The sequence below is a fragment of the Annulohypoxylon maeteangense genome (genome assembly GCF_022496945.1).
Source record: "Annulohypoxylon maeteangense strain CBS 123835 unplaced genomic scaffold GGS22scaffold_15, whole genome shotgun sequence".
NCBI lineage: Eukaryota > Fungi > Ascomycota > Sordariomycetes > Xylariales > Hypoxylaceae > Annulohypoxylon > Annulohypoxylon maeteangense.
Window position 1 is genome coordinate 649,223 of NW_025953262.1, and position 18,983 is coordinate 668,205.

Below are 18,983 nucleotides of genomic sequence, written 5' to 3' on the forward strand. Positions count from 1 at the left end.
GCTGGGTGTGAAGGGCGCTATCGTGTGGCTTACACCGGCTTCCCTGGCTAGACTGGTGGTGAGCGCTACCAACCGCGGAAGCTGCTCGGCATCTAGTGGTATAGGTAATAGGAAGAGCTTGTGGGGATCCTTAGGCTCTTCGCGTAGCGCATACTCGCAGTCCAAGATATCGAATCTCCACGATAGGGGTATTGAGGCCTCGTATTGTCATATACACTTGCCAACCTATCTTATGGAGCTCAGATTACAGCAAGTTACCTTGACTACCTACCGATTACGTTAGTAAAAGATAAAGCGGGAGTATGAGCCATTCCTAATTGTTTATTAGGCTTGCATGATAGGGTTAACTGTGTTGTAAACGGTGACATTTCCCGCTTCCCCTAGAAGTGCTCGATGGCTCTAGTCCAGGGCCCGAAAGAAGCACCCATAACCTGCAATATTGAGAGTCGCAACGTTTTGACTACCTAGTATAGGTACTAGGTAGGTACATATCCATACTTGTATCTTCCGAGGTTGCGTCGCGCGTCAATTCGAAGACGCACTGAAATGTGGAAGGTCTTGAGTGCGATTTTCAAAGATGGCAAAAGTCTTTGGGGCCTGAACCTTGTGCGGCATAATTCAGCTCAATATGATCAAAGCCACGTACGACATAACTATGAAATGACTCGAGAAGTACAGGTACGTATTCGAAGATAGACAGCTGCGGCGGATTCTTCTCGAGTCCGAAAAGCCGAACCAAGATCATGTGTAACCAATAAAAGCCAGTGAGGGCATGGTATTTACGCCATAACGGAGCCGCAGCAGATCTTATCAACGGCCCTAAAGTAGTGAATATGCAAGTCGCCGCAATGGAGTGGCCGGGGACGGGGGTTGGTATGTATATCGATCGAGTTAAGGAGATTAACACTGCTAGTCGTGATAGTGGTAAGGATCTCATACCAAAGCTTCACGGTCCACGAGATGGGTGCATATAATTGAAATTTCTAAGAAATCCGTCCATGAAGGAGTGGGTATAAGTACATGGCGGTCCGCTATCTTCAGCCATCCGACTCCCATTCTTTAAACGCCATCGAATACCTAGGTAGGTACCCTCTTTAAATCAAAAGCGCCAGGCAATCCCCTGAATTCTACTCCAACAGTACAAAAGGAATCGTATATCGTTTTGGGATATTCGTGAGGAGATAATTTGAAGGGAACCTAAAATCTTCAAGTTGAGGGGTGTTTCCTGAACGCCCCTAATAAAAACCCGAAATACTTGGAGTTAAATGATATGGAGGTTTCGGGTGGTTCTAGGGTTTCTGGCTGGTGCACATCGGCGGCTTTTTCTCGAAGTAGGTCGCAAATGGGCTTGGCTAGCGAGGTAGGGAAGCGGGATTGAACTTCATCTATCGTCAGCGAACCGTCACAGCTAGTATCGGCGCCGGCTTTTAGGAGTAGTTCGGTAATGTCCGATACGAATTCCAAATGAATATTATCTCCGCGATTACTCCCTTCCGGACATGTGTTGCGAAGGTAAGAGCACAGCGACGTCCAGCACGTTTCACCATCGTGCGGGTCATTAGGATTTGCCTCGTAGGTAAGTAGCTCCCCTATCATTTGAGCTCTCGCATTGGCTACACTCCTCGACCGTATATATATATAGTCCGAAAAAAATCCAGGAAGAATTACACCCCAGCCCTTCATATCTTTAACATAAGGAAGTATTAGGCTTAATATTCGCTTATAACGCTCCGCGATGTCTATGTCGACTTTGTCCCATTCGATTTGGCTGATGCCACGTATAGACACAGTCCATTGTTTATCGCTGAGGGCAGGTGTAAAATCCAAAAGCATTGCTACCATGTCGTACATATCCGGACTCTCCAGGTCGTTAGAAAAAGCGCATCTGAGAGCAATTTCCATAGGGTCCCAATCGTATATGCTTCTGTCTATCAAGTAATAGACATATTTGCATAGTCCATTAGAAACAACGTTGTAGTAGAACTTCTGCGTGTAGTCCCATTTACCATTGCTTGGTTTTCCTGTTGCATCATAGCGAAGCTCGTCGAGTAGCTGGATGGTAGTCCTTTCAGCTTCTTTCTCAGCTCCGCGAGCGAAGTATAGAGCTTGGGACAGTGATAGCAATTCAAACTTATTAGGATTAGGACAAAGAAGAGGAAGACTCTTGAAAAGTGCCACAAGAGAACCGAATATCACCCTATTAACTTGAATTTCCCCTACCAATTCTTTGAGGAAATGCCACATCTCGTCTGTCTGCAGGAAGTCCCTTACAGTACGGTGAAGGAAAGTGACCTTTTGTGAAACCAAGTGAAGTTCCTCATTACGATCTTTGCTCGCGTGTACTTCAAGCAAGCCCTTGCAGCGAGCATTTAGTCGACGTTTAGCTTGTTCGAACCGTTGATCGATGTCGTTACGATTGTATATTGAAGCTTGCGGAATATCGAACGGAAGGCTCTCGTTTTCGAAATAATCGTCAATAAAGGAGAAGTGCATAAGCATGATCGTAAAGGGAGAGTTAAGAGTAAATAAGAAATAGAGAGCCATCTGTACATGGTATATAGATGGAACAGATGAAAGCATATGTCGAAAGAAAGGGCCAAGCTCCTCTGGCATGTCCTGTATCCTCCGATCAAGTGTAAATAGCGAGTCGCCATTGCTTAATCCCTCCTGAAGAGATCGAACGACGAGGAAAACCCATAAGAAAACTCCATGCGCCTTATCGGTTATCTTTTTGATCATTGCATTATATCTAGGTTCTCTATTGACCTCGCGCACCCAATTCCTATCGTTGTGGAGGGTTGAAATAGTATAATTACGTATGTCACCTTCGGTAAGTTCGTGGATATAAAGCTTTTGAGATGCATCCTGGCCTAAAGTATCTTCGAACACATTCCATGGGCGACTAGAAACACATAATTTGATGTTCCTGTTAGTTGACATGATCAGTAGCATGTTGGCAAGCTCGCGGTGATCGCCATGGTATTCATCTAGCCCATCAATGAAGAAGCAGAAGCGCCTTGATGAACATGTCGGTGCTGTAGACAAAAGGCGCAGCGCCGCTGACAGGTCTTTGATAGTCCAATCTCGATGAAGTTCATCATCATGTTGCATACCGAGATTTCGTTGACTCCGAACTCTAACCGTTCTATTCATTTTTGAGGATGCCCACAGCTCAGGAAAGACTATTGGAATAAGGTCTGGATCGCGGGAAAGAATCTCAAAGAGTAAGGACCTCAGTAACCCTTCTGTAGACTTTTGAAGATGTGTTCCAGCGCTCCAGAAGTAGAAGCACGCCGTGATGCACCCGTTCTGTCTTACGTACTCCGTAGGCTCTCCCGAGATTGCCCATTTGTCAAGCATGATTTGAGTCTCTGGATGATCGGCAACGAATTTCATGAAGGTTGACTTCCCAGACCCAGGCTTTCCTGACACCCAGTAAATACCGCTTCCGGATTTCAGCCAACTAATAATCGTGCTAGGGGGATCAGATGAGCTTCTACTCCTATGGCGTAGGCGCAAAACCCATTTGAATGTGTCTTTATGAGCATCTTGAATTGACTCGTGACGGGCGAGCCGCGAGCCGAAGTAAAGGCTACGAACAATGCCATGTTCTATAATAAACTGTCTGGTTGATGAAGCCGAAATGGCCTGAAGTTCATGAAAAATCGAGTCAAGTAGAATGGGTATATTGTGTTTCTCGAGGACCATTTCCGCTTGGTCGGGCACTTTATTAACCAATCTAGTTATCTCGTTCAGTTTAGATGAATGGTCATTTATCATGTTGAGCTTTGCGTCTTTGAGCTCTTGCAAGTACTTCATCAGGCTAGATTGCTTCTCTCTAAAACGTGTTAGATTATATCAGACCTCAGTCTGCCCCCTTAAAACAAACTAGAAAGACAACTTACTTCGTGACGGTAATTATGCAAAGCATCAATTCATCGCGATATTGATTTACTGTTTGGTGTAACTCATTGATTCGGTCCTTGTTCCGTCTTGATTTAACAGCTACCCGAAAACTCCCAAATCTGGTATGTGATGCATCATCTAGCTGCATAGACTTGAGTTCTTTGGTTAACTTTTCTGCGATATCCTTACATCTAGTTGCCAGGCGTGCAAGGTCAATCTCTGCTTGTATGGGTCTTATATCGTCTGGAAGGGCTTCAAGAGAGTCGGCCGAATTTTCGGGCGTTAGCGTAGCGGTAATTCTCGTTAGGTTGTCGCACACATCTTGGAGTCTTTTATATTCCTTTGTAGTTCCCCTCCCCGAAGAGTAGATCTGTCGGGACTCCGAGAGTATTCCAGTACAGAAACTTATAAACTGCAAGATATTGCTCGCGAGGCCTACCGCTGAAAGGGGATCCATCTTTGCAATGAGCTTGAATAAAAAGAAATGGAAAGAGATCTCGCGGCTGCAGCCATAGAATTGATAAGTCAGGCTGGACAGCACAGGGGCTGTGCCAAATAAACATAGGCGGGTAGATGGTAGATTGATTGGGACGGCTAGTCTCCAATAATAACTCGCAAATTCATTAGAACCTATTCAGCGAGGTGGCATGCAGGTAGGTACCTATTGGTAAGAGCCTATGTGCTACGTAGCGGAGGCTTGTGGTTGCATAGTAGTCCACTAACTAAACATTGTTAGGGGGCTGTGCGAACACAATCACACCTGGGCAGTATAATGAAGATGATAGCTGCATTTAATAGCTTTGATTATATGCTACTGCATACCGGACGAGTCATTCATGCTCATCCAGAGCGCTAAGCGCCCGTACTCGCCCACGACAACGGAACGAAGTACACCGAACTCATAAATATGCCTTCCAAACTACCTGATATCATATCTCATGCCTTGGATAAACCGACCAGTACCTACTAGGTATATATACATTCCATCCCCAATCCATCCACATCCCATCATCGATCCATACTAACCATCACCACTCCCTACTCTTGCTTCCCAAACTTCTCAATCCCGTACTTAATCCTCCTATCCACATTCTTCGCCATCTTTTCCAAAGGCAGACGGTCATCGATCCTCTTCACGGTGCGCTCGAGGCGGGGCTCGACGCGCTGGGCAATACGCTGGGCCGGGGGCGCGAAGTAGCTGATATTCCGCTCCCACCGCGGGGCCCACCGTGTCGTCTGTGCCGCTAGCCGTTCCTCGGCCCCCGGAAGCATGAAGTAGAAGGGCGCGAACCCGGCCACGCCCGCGAACCCGAAGGTCGCGATTTCTGTCGAGCGGGCTTTGGGGATGCGGACGGGCATGTTTGGTTTGTTTAAGTAGATGTGTGATGTTTGTTGTTGTTGTTGTTGATGGTGATGATGAAAGTGTTTTGTTGAGGATGGATGGCTGATAGATAGGGGTCTTGTCAGGTCTGAGTCATGTAACCTCTGTCAGTTGCGGGGAATAGGGAGGCGAGATCTAGGACAGAGAGCCGTACCAGATCAATAGTCTGAGCCTGTAGGAGTCTTGGGTTTGTATGATGCTTCCTTAACATGCACCTGAGGTAGTATCACTCTATAGGGATGTGATGGTATTGGTGGCGGCACTCTTGTCGAAAGGTCGAGGCAAGAAACCAGATGTGTGTAATATGTAGAAGGTTGTGTCAGGGAAGGGGAACCATAGCCTTTTAAAGGGGAGGGCGAGTGCCAGACCAGTTTGATAGCACCTTCTTTGTGCTGGTCCAACGCACGACCTGACCACTGACCATCTGGGGAAGGAACAATGAGAGGAAGCGGGGTAAACCAATAACAGACGACCATGGCGTTGCGTCAACGTTTCGAGGAACCAATCATCCGGGGTATAATATAGGGTTGTCGCTGCTTACGATTCGCTAGACCCGGGTTGACATGCCAGAGAACACATCTTACGGGGCGACGGTGCCCTACCTACCACACTCATTACCCATATAAGCGTATATCCATCGCTGAGTCGTCCAGTCGTCGTATCAGATTGTCAGGATGATTGCTATGTTGCATGATTTGCGAACCAGGAAGGCAGGGAGGCAGTACATTACACCCATACAAAGGAATTGGGGTATTATTACCTGACCTACCACACCAGGCAGCACGCACCCTGCCCAGATGTCGATCAGCTTGGTTGTGATGTCACTCGGCTATAAGTATCTGACCGTTAGCTCTTCCATATTTTGAGTTTTCACTTATTCGAAGTTGCTTAGTTATTAAACTTTTAAACTTTGTTCTTTCTCGAAGACTATTCTGTTAGTTTGATAATGTTAGTCTCTCTCTCACGTGTGATGGTTCTCACCAAGTGGGCTTCAGGGGACTTCCCCAGCGCGCTAAAACCCCGCCCCCAGATTTTAGGTGGGTCGAAGCCACTGCCATGATCCGTCTAGGTCGATTCTGGACCCGTTTAAGACCCGTTCTTTGCTGGCTAGGCCCACAAACCGCTGACGGTTTCAAGCACTGTCCCTGAAGCGGTCAAACTACCCCGGATTTACTGTTTAGTTCTTTCTTACTAACACTGTACTTTCTATTTTGCTTTTCTTCCAAGATCATCAACTCATCTGAGTCCTCACTAACGGCGCCACTCGCTTCGGACACAAACACTCATCATTACTTGGAAGGCCCGACTTAGTTTCAATTTGACATCGGTTACGACGGTTTTCTGAAGGAGATCATACTCTAATCGCACGATATTCTTTCGCTTCCAAGTTTTTGAATGCATTATACACACATACCTAGTAGTATGTAATTGAGAACAGTCCATTGAAGACCGCACAACAGCATAGGTACATAGCGGCTAGGCTGCCGTCGTATGATTTTCAGGCCATAGTTGAGCTCACCCTGCTATCCAACGGCTGGCGCGTTCATCGACCCAGGGATGTCTCACTTAGGGGTACGACCTCGTCGGGGAGCCGGCGACTTTGCCAATAGGTACCTGGGTCTGTAGGCTATGTGGGTTTGCTCCCCAAATTCATTTATACGAATTAAGTCTCCAGCGACGTGCAGTTCATCCGCCAGTGTCTTTCAATCCGAGTGAAACAAAGACAGATAGTCAGACGACTTTATTCCTGTCTTACATCATGGTCAACAAGAGTATCAGCTCATCGAGTGTCAAATATCTATTGGGCAACAGCGAAATCTATAGCATGAGATGAAGAATCTCGCTGTAGTCTCCTTTCTATTCATTGAACCAGTGGGGGAGGTTCTCCCCATTTTACGGCGCTGTAACAGCGTCAGTACGTCGCAGCATAGACAGCCCGACTCAAAAGACCAGTCAATTATTAATTTAATTGCCTACGCAGCATCAACTACCTTTATACCTACATAATATCAACATTAAACTACCAACTATTGAGGCCATCGCGCTCCAGCTACCGCCTTATCATGCTTTGATATACCAAGGTAATCGCTATCCCAACTCATCCGGCAAACAGTAAACAATCTGAGTGCGTCCCTGTTCTTGAGCTTGGCTCGCTGAAACACCCACTATGACGAGCAATAGCCAACCAATTTCCAGTTGATGAGGCCTACAAAATTACCATCTTTGACAATCGTAGGTTTCTCATGAGTATCCGAGTTTGTGAGAGTAAAATACGTAGTTTACCAGAGAGCATTTCTTCTACAAGACCATGTAATAATAATTTTGTTACAACGTCGTCAATAACCAGAGTCAATCCGGCACGGAACTCGGACAAGTCAAGTATTGGCGCCAGTTATTCGACAACGAGTCGCATATCAAGCATCACCATTTCCAGCGAAACAAAGCGCCCATGGTGGAGGAAGTAACCACTTGCTTGTGTATCAATGCATGGAATATATCCCTTCATGAGTTTTAGAAGAGCCATTTCTAGCATCTTGTTATCGAGACTTTCTCCGATGATTAAATACCGGTCGCCCTCTCCAACTTACAATGATCTCAGGTAATACCAACAGCACTACACAGGTGGCTCTTTCACCGATAAGGTCAACGTTTCTCTTCAATCACAGTAGTGCATAGCTCTTGACAACATATTATTTATCTAGAGATCCTATGTGTGGTCTTGCTACCTAGGTACTTTCTATTGTTAGTTTCCTCAACCGCGAAAAGAACATATTAGGTGAGTTGGTTGGTGAGCAGAAGGAATTTATAACCTTCTAAAACATACCTATCCACCTGATCAACTAGTAAATCTCACCGAGAAAAGATATTATTCGCCCCATTAGACATTTACTCAAATTGGTATGAGAATTAATACCATTTGACCGTCGTAGTCATTCACGTCGATCTGCTTACTGATAAAGTAGAAATAGAGAATCCGCGTATCCCTAAAAAGGTCTAGGCAAATATAGACCTTGGCATTATCACCTTCTATTCTCGGCTGATTTGCCGTGCAATCGTTATCAGCGCCCATATTTTGCAAATTGCCCGCGGTCCCGGAATGCATATATCCATGGCAAGCAAGGGTCGTATCGCGCATCTTAAGGGAAATGTCGTGCTTGAGGTGGAATCGGTGTCCTGTTTCTTTCGAATGCACGACTCGTCCTCGTCTGCGTTCTAAGAACCCGACTTGAGCAATTGAGGAACCAATGTCGACCCCAAATCTCATGAGCGACAGCGTGCGCGCCTTTTTTACGAAATGGGTCTTGCTGGTTACGCTTCTCGTTGGATTTTCCCTCGCACACCCCGACGTGAGATATCCACCGCAGAAGATCGTTGAGAAGGATGCGAAAGTAGCACGTAGTCCTTTTGCCAAATTCAAGGATCTCGTAGCTGGCGGGGTTAGCATCACATCAACCGATGACGCGCCTGCTGCTACAACCACGCCGTTGGAATGCTTCCAAGTTACCGAACCGGTGTTGACGCCTCAAGGAGCTCTGTTCCGCGATGGCGTCTCGATAACTGGGAATGGAATCTCAATCTCAATTGGAGCTGAGGAGGCTCATACGGTAGTTTTGATGGAACATTCATTCGCAAACAGCTATGGCGCACCTTTCGTTGGTAGGTTTGGATTGTCATTCCTTGAACAAATCATTCCGAAATTCTAACCTGGCCAAGCCAATTACACGCCGCCAGACTATGATTTTGACCATGTTGTTATCAATTTCACTGTCGAGGTAAAAGGACGACAATACGATCGAACAGGCGTCTTTTACCTCAGCGACACGGAAGTATGGAGAACGTCAACTGCCGAGCCCACCTCTTACGGTATCCGTTGGTCCTGGTTTAAAGATTTAAGTCCGTTCTTGTCGCTTTGGAAAGAGCCACAGACTTTGATTTTCGATCTTGAAAGTATCGTGGATAGTACTTACACGGGCATTCTTAACACGACGCTTACGGCGACTTATTGGAAGTCTTCATCGGTCGCGGCCAGCGGTCGAGGTCCCGCCGACCTGATTATTCCCATCTCCGAACGCACGGGATCTGAGGGGCTGCCAAGCCAGTTTACCTACCCGGCACAGAATGCGACTAACATAGTTAGCTTTCCTCGGAATGCGAACCGGGCCGTATTTACTGTAGACGTCAAAGGCCAGGGCGATGAGGAATTTTGGTGGAGTAATGTGCCGCAGAGCGCAATACACGCCTTCGATGCCGTGTACGGCGTGTACCCTGGGTACTCACCTTTCCGCGAAGTCCAAATTTTGATCGATGGTCATCTTGCAGGAGTTGACTGGCCGTTCCCGGTCATATACACTGGTGGTGTGGTTCCTCAACTACACCGACCAGTGGTCGGAGTTCAAGCATTCGATATCAAGGAGCACCAGATCGACATTACCCCTTGGCTGCCACTCCTCTCCGACGGAAACGGCCACAATTTCACCATCCAGGTCCTTGGTTTAGATGACGATGGAGTATCTAGTGCCAAGCTCTCTTCGACCACGGACAGCGAATGGTACATCACAGGCAAAATCTTCGTCTGGCTCGACGATGAAGACTCCATTACAACCGGCGTGATGAGCAGCACCTTTTCTAGCGAGCCTAGCATCTCCTTCTCTCAGCGTATCACGCAAAACTCCACCGGCTTCAACGAAACCCTCGACTACACGCTAGCCGTAACGCGCACGCTCTCCATCAGCTCCTACGTTAAAACGCAGAAAGGCGAGGGCACGGCAACGTGGACGCAATCCCTGTCGTACTCGAATAACGGCGGAGTTTACGCCTACGGGAACAATAATGTTAACACATTCGGAATCGCAGGTGCCGACGCAGCCACGGGCGCGGGGCTGGATTACGACTACTCTGCTAGTTATAGCTACCCGCTATACTGCAGCAGTTCAGCGGCGTACTCGCCCGAAGGCAATTTAACACTGCGCGCAGATCTCAACCAAAGTTTAGTGTATGAAGTCCGGGGCGACTCCGTGTTCCCATCCGGCCTGGAGGCATTCGCGGGAATTGACGGTGCGGATGTAGCACAGTTCTCCGGCGCGGTGTTGAGTACGTGGAAGAACGGGTCGGCGTTATACCAGAGGCCAGGCGATAATAGCTATAGCACGGGCGTTGGTTCAGCGCACCAGGTCTTCTCTTTTGGGGGGGTTAATAGTGATGATGAGGAGGGGACGCCACACAGCACAGAGCTGTACTTCCGCGAGGTTAGTGCGTATAATGATACGGTTACTAATAGCTCGGTGTTGTTGTTGGGGAAGGCCGTAAATGCCTAGTATGGCGTTGGCTTAGAGTACCTATGACGTTGGTGTTTCTTGGGTAGGGGTAATGTGAATATGAATTATATGGAAGCCGTTTTAATATACATAAGGGTATTTTTCTTCATTGGAATTCAATGTGATGATCCGAATATCTAAAGATTTACTTGAACCTAATTGGGTGAGTATTTAGCTACTGGTGATATGTCTTTAGCTCGTTTTACCTAATAGCGGAATATGCCTCTACCAAGACTTTCCTCAAATTTGACTTTTCGCTTAAACCTCAAAGCGTCCTCAATGAACAATTCACCCGTGACTCCTATATCTCACTACCAGGAATCCCGAAAGGGATTTAAGTAAATTCACTTAAATAATCGAGGTCACTCTTTCATTCCGCATCACATCGCATCTCACTTCACCTCACTTAAAATGGAGGATGATCGGGCGCAAACCGATCTAGGCATCGCCGCCGACATCGAGGAGGCCCATGCGGCGCCCCCAGCGCCCTCATCAACATTAAGACAGCCCAAGAAAAGATTCATCGGGCGTAGAGCCGCAGCAGGGTCTTCACGAACCAGCACCACCACCAGCAGCCCCCTAACCCCCGAAACTGGCGCCGTACAAGCACCACAACCCCGGCGTGCCCCGCGCCTCCTCAACCAAGTCCCCGCAGACCTCCTCAACGACCCGGAGCTGAAAGCCGCCATCTCCCTACTGCCCGTGAACTACTCCTTCGAGATCCACAAAACGATCCACCGGATCCGGAGCTCAGGCGCAAAGCGCGTAGCGCTGCAGATGCCGGAGGGTCTGCTCCTGTTCGCGACGACGATCTCGGACATCCTGACGCAGTTCTGCGCGGGCGTCGAGACGCTGATTATGGGGGACGTGACGTACGGGGCGTGCTGCATCGACGATTACACCGCGCGCGCGCTGGGCTGTGATTTGCTCGTGCATTATGCGCATAGTTGTCTGATTCCCGTCGATGTCACGCAGATCCGTGTGTTGTACGTTTTTGTGGATATTAGTATTGATGCGACGCACCTTCTCGCTACGCTGGAGCGCAACTTCGCGCCCCCGAAGAAGGTTGCTGTGGTCGGGACTATCCAGTTCAATGCTACGATCCACGGCGTGCGGGCGGCGCTTGAGAAGGCTGGGTTCGGCGTCGTGGTGCCGCAGATTGCGCCGTTGTCGAAGGGGGAGATTCTGGGGTGCACGTCTCCGCGGTTGGCGGATGAGGAGGGGGTGGATTTCATTTTGTACCTTGGCGATGGCCGCTTCCATCTTGAAAGTATTATGATACATAACCCGTCGATCCCGGCGTACCGATATGATCCGTACTCGCGCAAGCTGACGCGCGAGACGTACGGGCATGAGGAGATGCAGAGTCTTCGACGCGAGGCTATATCTACGGCTAAGAGGGCTAAGAAGTGGGGGTTGATTCTCGGTTCGTTGGGTCGTCAGGGGAATCCGCATACTATGACGTTGATTGAGAAGAAGTTGGAGGAGATGGGGATCCCGTGGGTGAATCTGTTGCTTAGCGAGATATTCCCTGGAAAGCTGGCTATGATGAGTGATGTCGAGTGCTGGGTCCAGGTCGCGTGCCCAAGGCTGAGTATAGACTGGGGGTATGCGTTTCCGAGACCACTGTTGACGCCGTACGAGGCATTGGTTGCGTTGAACGAGCGACAGGATTGGAAGGAGAGTGGCGTGTATCCTATGGATTATTATGCTAGGGAAGGTTTAGGACGAACGAGGGATGTTAAGGTCTCTAGTTGAGAAGTCGATATTATAAAAATATAAATAAAAAGTTAGGTACCTAAGAACGAAGTCATTAATGCACTGCCTTTCTTAAAGCCTCCTATTTCCCGTTCATCCGGGAGGTGGGTGAATCCTGTACCTCCAAGCTCATCACATGAAAATGTTTATTTAAACAACCACTTACAGGGCTCTCATATAAGACGCCCCGAAATGTACCATTCAAACTCACCAAAAAGAATCCCCACCGACAACCCATGTAGTATCAATCCATAATTAATTTATTATAATTTTACGGCAGTAAGTATACTAGGTAAGGTATTACAGCACCAAGCACTATAAACAAGCCGCTGCTTCTATATACCGCACCGTCACTCCTCAGGCCGTCGCCATTATCATTACCACCCGCACCGCGTCCGTCTACCTAAGACGTCGCGGTGTCGTTGATGCTGAAGACATAGCTAGCCTGTAGGACGTACGGGTCTCCGCCGGGGCTGAAGATCTGCTTCTTGCCGCGCTGCCACTCGGGGTGGTTGATGCCGTCAATCCAGTCCTCAACTTCCATGACGAGGCACCCGTACTGCGGGATCGTGCGCGGGAAGTCCGCGTTGTCGTGTATGCCCTGCGTCGTCTTGAGCGGCATGGTCGCGTTTTGGCCGTTGCACGAGTACATCTGGAAAGCCTCCTGGTCGGTGTACACTTCCACTTGGATGCCCGACCACTCCGATTGCAGACGCGCGACGAAGTCTCCTTCCGCGCGCCAATCGTAGGGGCCTTCTTGGCCTCGGTTTACAAGCCAGCAAGTATCTAGATGAAACGCGTTAGTTTTTAGGCTATGCTTTTCTTCAGCGAGAATTAAGTTTACCATAACCGGTGCAGTTGAAACCACAGTTCCCCTCTGCTTCAGGCTTCTTAAGGTCAGCTCCGATTTGTTTCGGCGTGCTCCAGAAGTCGTTGACAGATCCTTGCTTGTTGGCTACAATATCGCCTGTGGGAATGAGGATGTTGTCGACGCCGACTCGCTGGCCGCTGTGGGGCAGGTAGAAGGTGTGGTTCAAGGCAGTGTTAGTCTCGTTGTTGGCGAAGCCGTCCAGGTTCCAGTAAACGTGGCTGCTTAGCATGATGGGCGTTTTCTTCGTGGTTGCGAGGGCTACCATCTTCAAGTCCCACGTCATCTTGCCGAGGGTATACGTGATGTAAGACACAACCTCTCCGGGGAACCCTTCTTTGCCATCGGGATCGACGATGGAAAATGTTATACTATCATTCGCATGAGAAACGACAGTGAAATTCCGGTAGTCCCAACCATCGTGGCCGCCGTGCAATGTGTCGGAGCCGTCAGGAGCCTCTGAAGTGGGGTTCTCGTTGGGATCGACATGGTAGGTCTGACCATCAATCTCGAACGTGCTATTCTGAATACGGTTTGCGTATCGGCCCGGTACACCGCCGAGATGAGGATGAGCCGGATCAAGTGTGTAAGCAGTAGCATTGTCGAAGCCAGCTACCAAATCTCTTTCGACGCCATACTTGTCGTGGATCAAGAGCCTTGAAACCGAGGCTCCGTAAGTAATAAATGCAGCCGTGATACCCTCGCCATAGATCCAGTACAAGCCGTTCTCGTCAGGTCCAGCACCGGCTGACGAATTGCTCTGAGCTGAGGCAAGTGGGAGCAAAAGTCCCAAGGACGCGAGACCAGTGTGCAGACGCATGTTGACTCGGGAGTTAGACACGCTTTGTTTGTTGACACCAGTGCTTTGTGCTCGTCGGAATTGACGGGTAGACGGTGGGAGAGGAGAGGTAAACCAAAAACCAAAAACTTCCCGGGGAAGGATTCGCGACTTATATGAATTCAGCCATCAAAGAAGTAAACCCCCGTCAGGCAAAACATAATTTGGTTGGACAATGGAAGAAAGTAGGCGAATTCATCACGTTGTCTTTCGACAGGGAAGATGAGCTAGGGAAATTTATTAATCTCACCTACATTTGAACCCAGCAAGCCCCGGACGATCCCCAGCTACGGCTTTGTTAGCCCTGTCCACCCTAACGAGCTACTCCGCTTTCTTGGAAAAGTTGGGGTAAACGACGTAACTGACAGGCAGCGTAGCATCGGCCTCATACAAAAACCATGTGGTGGAACGGCACGAATACAGCAGGTCGCTAACGTATCGCTGTAAGTTGGTAGTTAGTTGGAATCCGAAAAAGCTTATGATTCGTCCGGTTGCTGAAAATGTTTAAGGTCATTTGGCTTCCTTTGTCATTGCATGTTTGCGGGTCACAGTGCAGGTAAGCAAGCTTCGTAGTTTTGGTAGTAGCCACGATCCCATGGGAACGGATTGCTACCATAGAAGGGCTGAAATGTAGGACATCTAACCTTTTCTCATCTGTCATAGCCTCGGAAAGATGAAGAGGCGGTATAGATGTGTAGACAATCCGTTGTGTTGCCCGACAACATTATCGAGTACATGTTGAACGAAGACTTTTACGAAGAGGATTCCCTAGGTACCCATGATAGGTAAAGATGAGAAAGGAAATGATCAACACAAACCGAAGGCTTCAGATCTATTCGGCTCATAACACCAATCCTGAGTTAAGACATATGCCAGAAGCATATTTGGACGAGCCTCGTAGACCGAGAAGGGAAAGATTCGGGTTCGGCTGGAAACTACTTCAACCCGGTATCGTGTTTCCCCACTGAGAGAATTTGGAGATCCATGGCTTTGTTGATGACGTTAGATACTGCAATGTGAATTGTTAGGCTGCAAAAGATGTCCTGTGAAACCCCAGCCTCCCCGAGAAATACTCATGTGCCTTGCATACATTCTTCTCGCTAGCGTTCATATTTTGGTTGTAAATTTCAAATGCGGTAATGAAAAGTTCCAACGACAGATCGGAAACAGATCAGAGAAGTCTTCGCATCTTAGGAGATACTCGTAAATCAAATTGTTCTTCCACGTTCAATTCTCGGTCTATTAAAATAGCCGCTGACGTCGCGAGGAGAACTGCTGACTTCGCTTATAAACGTACTGTGAAGACGATGAGGAAAAGTACCGCCTTCTTCTAACAATTTTACAGCTCGGCGGGCCTACTTTAATTTTGCTTTAGTCCTTTTCAGTTAATAAAATCTGGGGTAAATTTAATAACACATCATTAAATTATTTTCCATTTTATTTTTATTATTACCTTTTTATATATATTGTATTATATATTATAATAAATCGTATAAAATTATATAAAATAATTATTATTTAAAAAATCGAAATAATTTATAAATATTTTTATTATTATATTTATTATATTAATATAAAACGTTTAATTAATTTATTTTTATTATTTTAAAAGTTACGTTTAATTTCGATAATAATATTTATTTCGAACTTAATATTACGTATAATTTTATTTTTCGATAATTATTTTTATTTAACGAATTTATTAATATATTTTTAATTAACGAAAATAATTAATATTACGATTAATTAAAAAAAAAAATTTAAAAAAATAATTTTTTTATATTAAATAAAAGTTTAAAATAAATTTTTAAATAACGTTAAAATTATTTATACGATTTAAAAATTAAAATAATATTAAAAAATATAAAATTTAAAATTAAAAATTAATTAAAAATTTAAAAAAAAATATAATATTATTAAATATTAATTAATTATTATATAATTATTTAAATTAAATATTTAAATTTAAGTAATTTTTATTATTACGTAATAATTTTTTTATTAATTTAATTTTATTATTTTTTTAAATTAATTATTTATTTTTTAATAAAAGTTTTAATTTTTTATTAATTAATTTAAAATAAAAGTTTATTATAATATTTATTAAATATTTTATAAATTTAATTTTATTCGTATTAATTTTATTTAATTTAAAAATTATTAAATTAATTAAAATAATAAAATTAACGATATTAACGATATTTTTTTATTAACGTAATATATTTCGAAATTTTTAATATTATTTTTTAAATAAATTTTTAATTTTAATTAAATTATTTTACGATTTATTAAAACGTATAAATGTTTTAATTTATATAAATTTTTTACGTATAATTTATTAATATTTAAATTAACGAAAAAATTTAATTATTTATTAAATAATTAAAATTATTTTAATTTTTTATTTATTTATAATTATAAATAATAAAAATATTATATTTTAATTTTTATAATTATTTTTTCAACGTTAAATTTAAAAATCGTGAAAGTTTTTAAGTAATTATTTTATTAATTTATTTAAATATATATTAAAAATTTAAATGTAATTAATTATTTTTTTCGAAATTATAATTAATAAAATCCGGGTTTTTTTAAATATTTTTTTTATAAATTTAATATTATAAAACCCGGTAATATTTATAGTAAATAATATTTTATTTTTTTTAATATATTACGTGAATTTAATTTATATTTAATTAATAAATATTTTTTCGTTATTATACGTATATTTATTAAATAATATTAAAATATTTAAAAAATATAATTTTTTTTTTTTTTTATATTTAATATTTTTATTTTTATAAAAAATAATTAAAAATTTATATATACGTTCGTTTATATTAATATAAAGTAAAAAAATAATTTAACGTTTATTTTATTTATTACGATTAATTTTAATTATAACCGTACGTGTTTTTTTTATTTTATATATATATTTATCGAAAAATTCGAAAAATATAAAAATTTTATTAAAATTTAAAATTTATTAAATAAAAAAACGACGAATTATTAAATAAAATATATCGTTAAAATTAAATAAATTTTTAATATAATTATTAATTAATTAAAAAAAAATTTCTAATAAAATAAAACTTATTATAAACGTTAAAAAAAAAAAATTTCGTAATTAATTTATAAATATAAAATTTTAATTCGGTTTATTATTTAAAAATAATAAATATTTTTAAATAAAAAAATAATATTATATATATATTTTTTTAATTTTATCGAAAATTTTATTAACGTATTTCGTTATTTAATAACGATTAAAATAATATCGTTTTAAAAAATTCGTAAATTATTTATTATTAAATATAAATAAACCGTTAAATTTTAAATAAATTAATTTAAATAATTTAATTAAATTAATTTTAAATTATATTTACGTAATAATTTTATTTTTTATTTTTTTTTAAAAAAAACGAAAATATAATTTTTATTTTAATTTTAATTAATAAAAATAAAGTATAAACTTTTTATTATAATTATTTTTTAATATATAATTTCGATTATATTATTAATAAATAATAATTAATTTAAAAATATCGAAAAAAATCGAAACTTTTTAATAAATAAATTATTTAAATTTTAACTTTAAAATTTTAAATTTATTAATTAAAATTAAATAATTAAATTTAATAAAACTTAATAATAAAATTTTTTCAGCCTTTTTTTTTTATTTTTCAAAGTACGGCCCTACGCGAGCTACGGGGACTTTAAAAAACAAAAAAAAAAGGCTGAAAAAATTTTTCCTCGCGGAAGGCGATATATGGGGGTTTGAGGGTAAAAGGGGGTTTAAAGGGAAAGGAGGTTGTCAGGTAAAAAAGGCAGTATCCGTCCGAAGGACCGAGAAAGTTTCGTTGCGATAATCAGTTCAAAAGTCAGTTCAAAAGTCAGTTCAACAGTCAGTTCAACAGTCCCTAGATCAGTTCGTAAATCAGTCCCTGATCCAGTCCCTGGATCAGTTCAAAAGGTCAATTCAACGATTAGTTAAATCAGTTCTTAGATCAGTTCAACAGTCAGGAGATCAGTCAGTAAATCAGTCAATAAATCAATCCCTGGATCAGTTGTTAGGTCAGTTCAACAGTCAGTTAATCAGTACCTGGATCAGATCAACAGTCGATTCAACAGTCAGTAGGATAGTCAATAAATCAGGCCCTAGATCAGTTCAAAGGTCAGTTCAAAGGTCAGTTCAAAGGTCAGTCAATCAGTCCCTAAGTCAGTTCAATAGTAAGTTAACTGATTAGTCAGATCAGTCCCTAGATCAATTCAACAAATAGTCAGTAAATCAGTCCCTAATCCAGGAACTGGATCAGTTGTTCGATTAGTTCAAAGGTCAGTTCAACGATTAGTCAGATCAGTCCCTAGATTAGTTCAATAGTCAGTAATTCAGTCCCTGGACCAGGGACTGAATCAGTTGATCGATCAGATCTTCGATCAGATCAATAGTCAGTCAATCAGTCCCTATCCCAGTTCTTAGATCAGTCGTTCGATCAGTTCAACGGCCAGTTCAAAAGTCGGTTCAAAAGTCAGTAGATCAGTCCCTGGATCAGTTGTTCGATCAGTCTAATAGTCAGTAAATTAGTCAGCAAATCCGTTCAACAGCTAATTCAGTTGATTAGTCAGTTCAGATCAACAGCTAGTCAAATAGTCAGTAAATCAATCCTAAATTCAGTTCCTAGATCGGTTCGAAAGTCGGTCCGAAAGTCAGTAAATCAGTCCCCGATCCAGTCCCTAGATCGGTTCAAAGGTTAGTTCAACGATTAGTAGATCAGTCCCTGGATTTATTCAACAGTCAGTAGATTAGTCATCAAATCTGATCAGCAATTAGTCAGGTCAGTACCGAGATCAGTTCAAAGGTCAGTCGCGAATTCAGTTCAAAGGTCAGTAACTAGATCAGTTCAAAGTCAGTAAATC

At 42.8% G+C, this 18,983-nt stretch overlaps 5 protein-coding genes across 5 annotated transcripts; 2 read left to right on the forward strand and 3 right to left on the reverse strand.

Moving 5' to 3' along the window:
- Nucleotides 1-963: 963 nt before the first annotated feature.
- On the reverse strand, nt 964-3,804 carry GGS22DRAFT_169788 (uncharacterized protein). Its single transcript, XM_047962374.1, has one exon. It carries the CDS (start codon nt 3,778-3,780, stop codon nt 1,207-1,209), a length of 2,574 nt encoding a protein of 857 aa, XP_047816413.1. The 5' UTR covers nt 3,781-3,804; the 3' UTR covers nt 964-1,206.
- An 888-nt stretch (nt 3,805-4,692) lies between these two features.
- Nucleotides 4,693-5,948, reverse strand: GGS22DRAFT_169789 (uncharacterized protein). Its single transcript, XM_047962375.1, has 2 exons — nt 5,442-5,948; nt 4,693-5,375 (listed from the first exon to the last, which is right to left on the reverse strand). The coding sequence occupies exon 2, from the start codon at nt 5,263-5,265 to the stop codon at nt 4,945-4,947; it is 321 nt and encodes a 106-aa protein (XP_047816414.1). The 5' UTR covers nt 5,266-5,375; nt 5,442-5,948; the 3' UTR covers nt 4,693-4,944.
- A 2,584-nt stretch (nt 5,949-8,532) lies between these two features.
- GGS22DRAFT_191172 (peptide N-acetyl-beta-D-glucosaminyl asparaginase amidase A-domain-containing protein) lies at nt 8,533-10,602 on the forward strand (the record flags this gene model as incomplete). The annotated part of the gene is made up of 2 exons (XM_047965080.1): nt 8,533-8,944; nt 9,002-10,602. 2 exons carry the CDS (start codon nt 8,533-8,535, stop codon nt 10,600-10,602), a joined length of 2,013 nt encoding a protein of 670 aa, XP_047816415.1.
- GGS22DRAFT_46524 (putative diphthamide synthesis protein-domain-containing protein) lies at nt 10,472-12,401 on the forward strand. Its single transcript, XM_047967149.1, has one exon. It carries the CDS (start codon nt 11,014-11,016, stop codon nt 12,358-12,360), a length of 1,347 nt encoding a protein of 448 aa, XP_047816416.1. The 5' UTR covers nt 10,472-11,013; the 3' UTR covers nt 12,361-12,401.
- Nucleotides 12,402-12,680: 279 nt separating this feature from the next.
- Nucleotides 12,681-14,339, reverse strand: GGS22DRAFT_46522 (galactose mutarotase-like protein). Its single transcript, XM_047967148.1, has 2 exons — nt 13,205-14,339; nt 12,681-13,146 (listed from the first exon to the last, which is right to left on the reverse strand). Exons 1-2 carry the CDS (start codon nt 14,046-14,048, stop codon nt 12,764-12,766), a joined length of 1,227 nt encoding a protein of 408 aa, XP_047816417.1. The 5' UTR covers nt 14,049-14,339; the 3' UTR covers nt 12,681-12,763.
- Between the last annotated feature and the right edge of the window lie 4,644 nt (nt 14,340-18,983).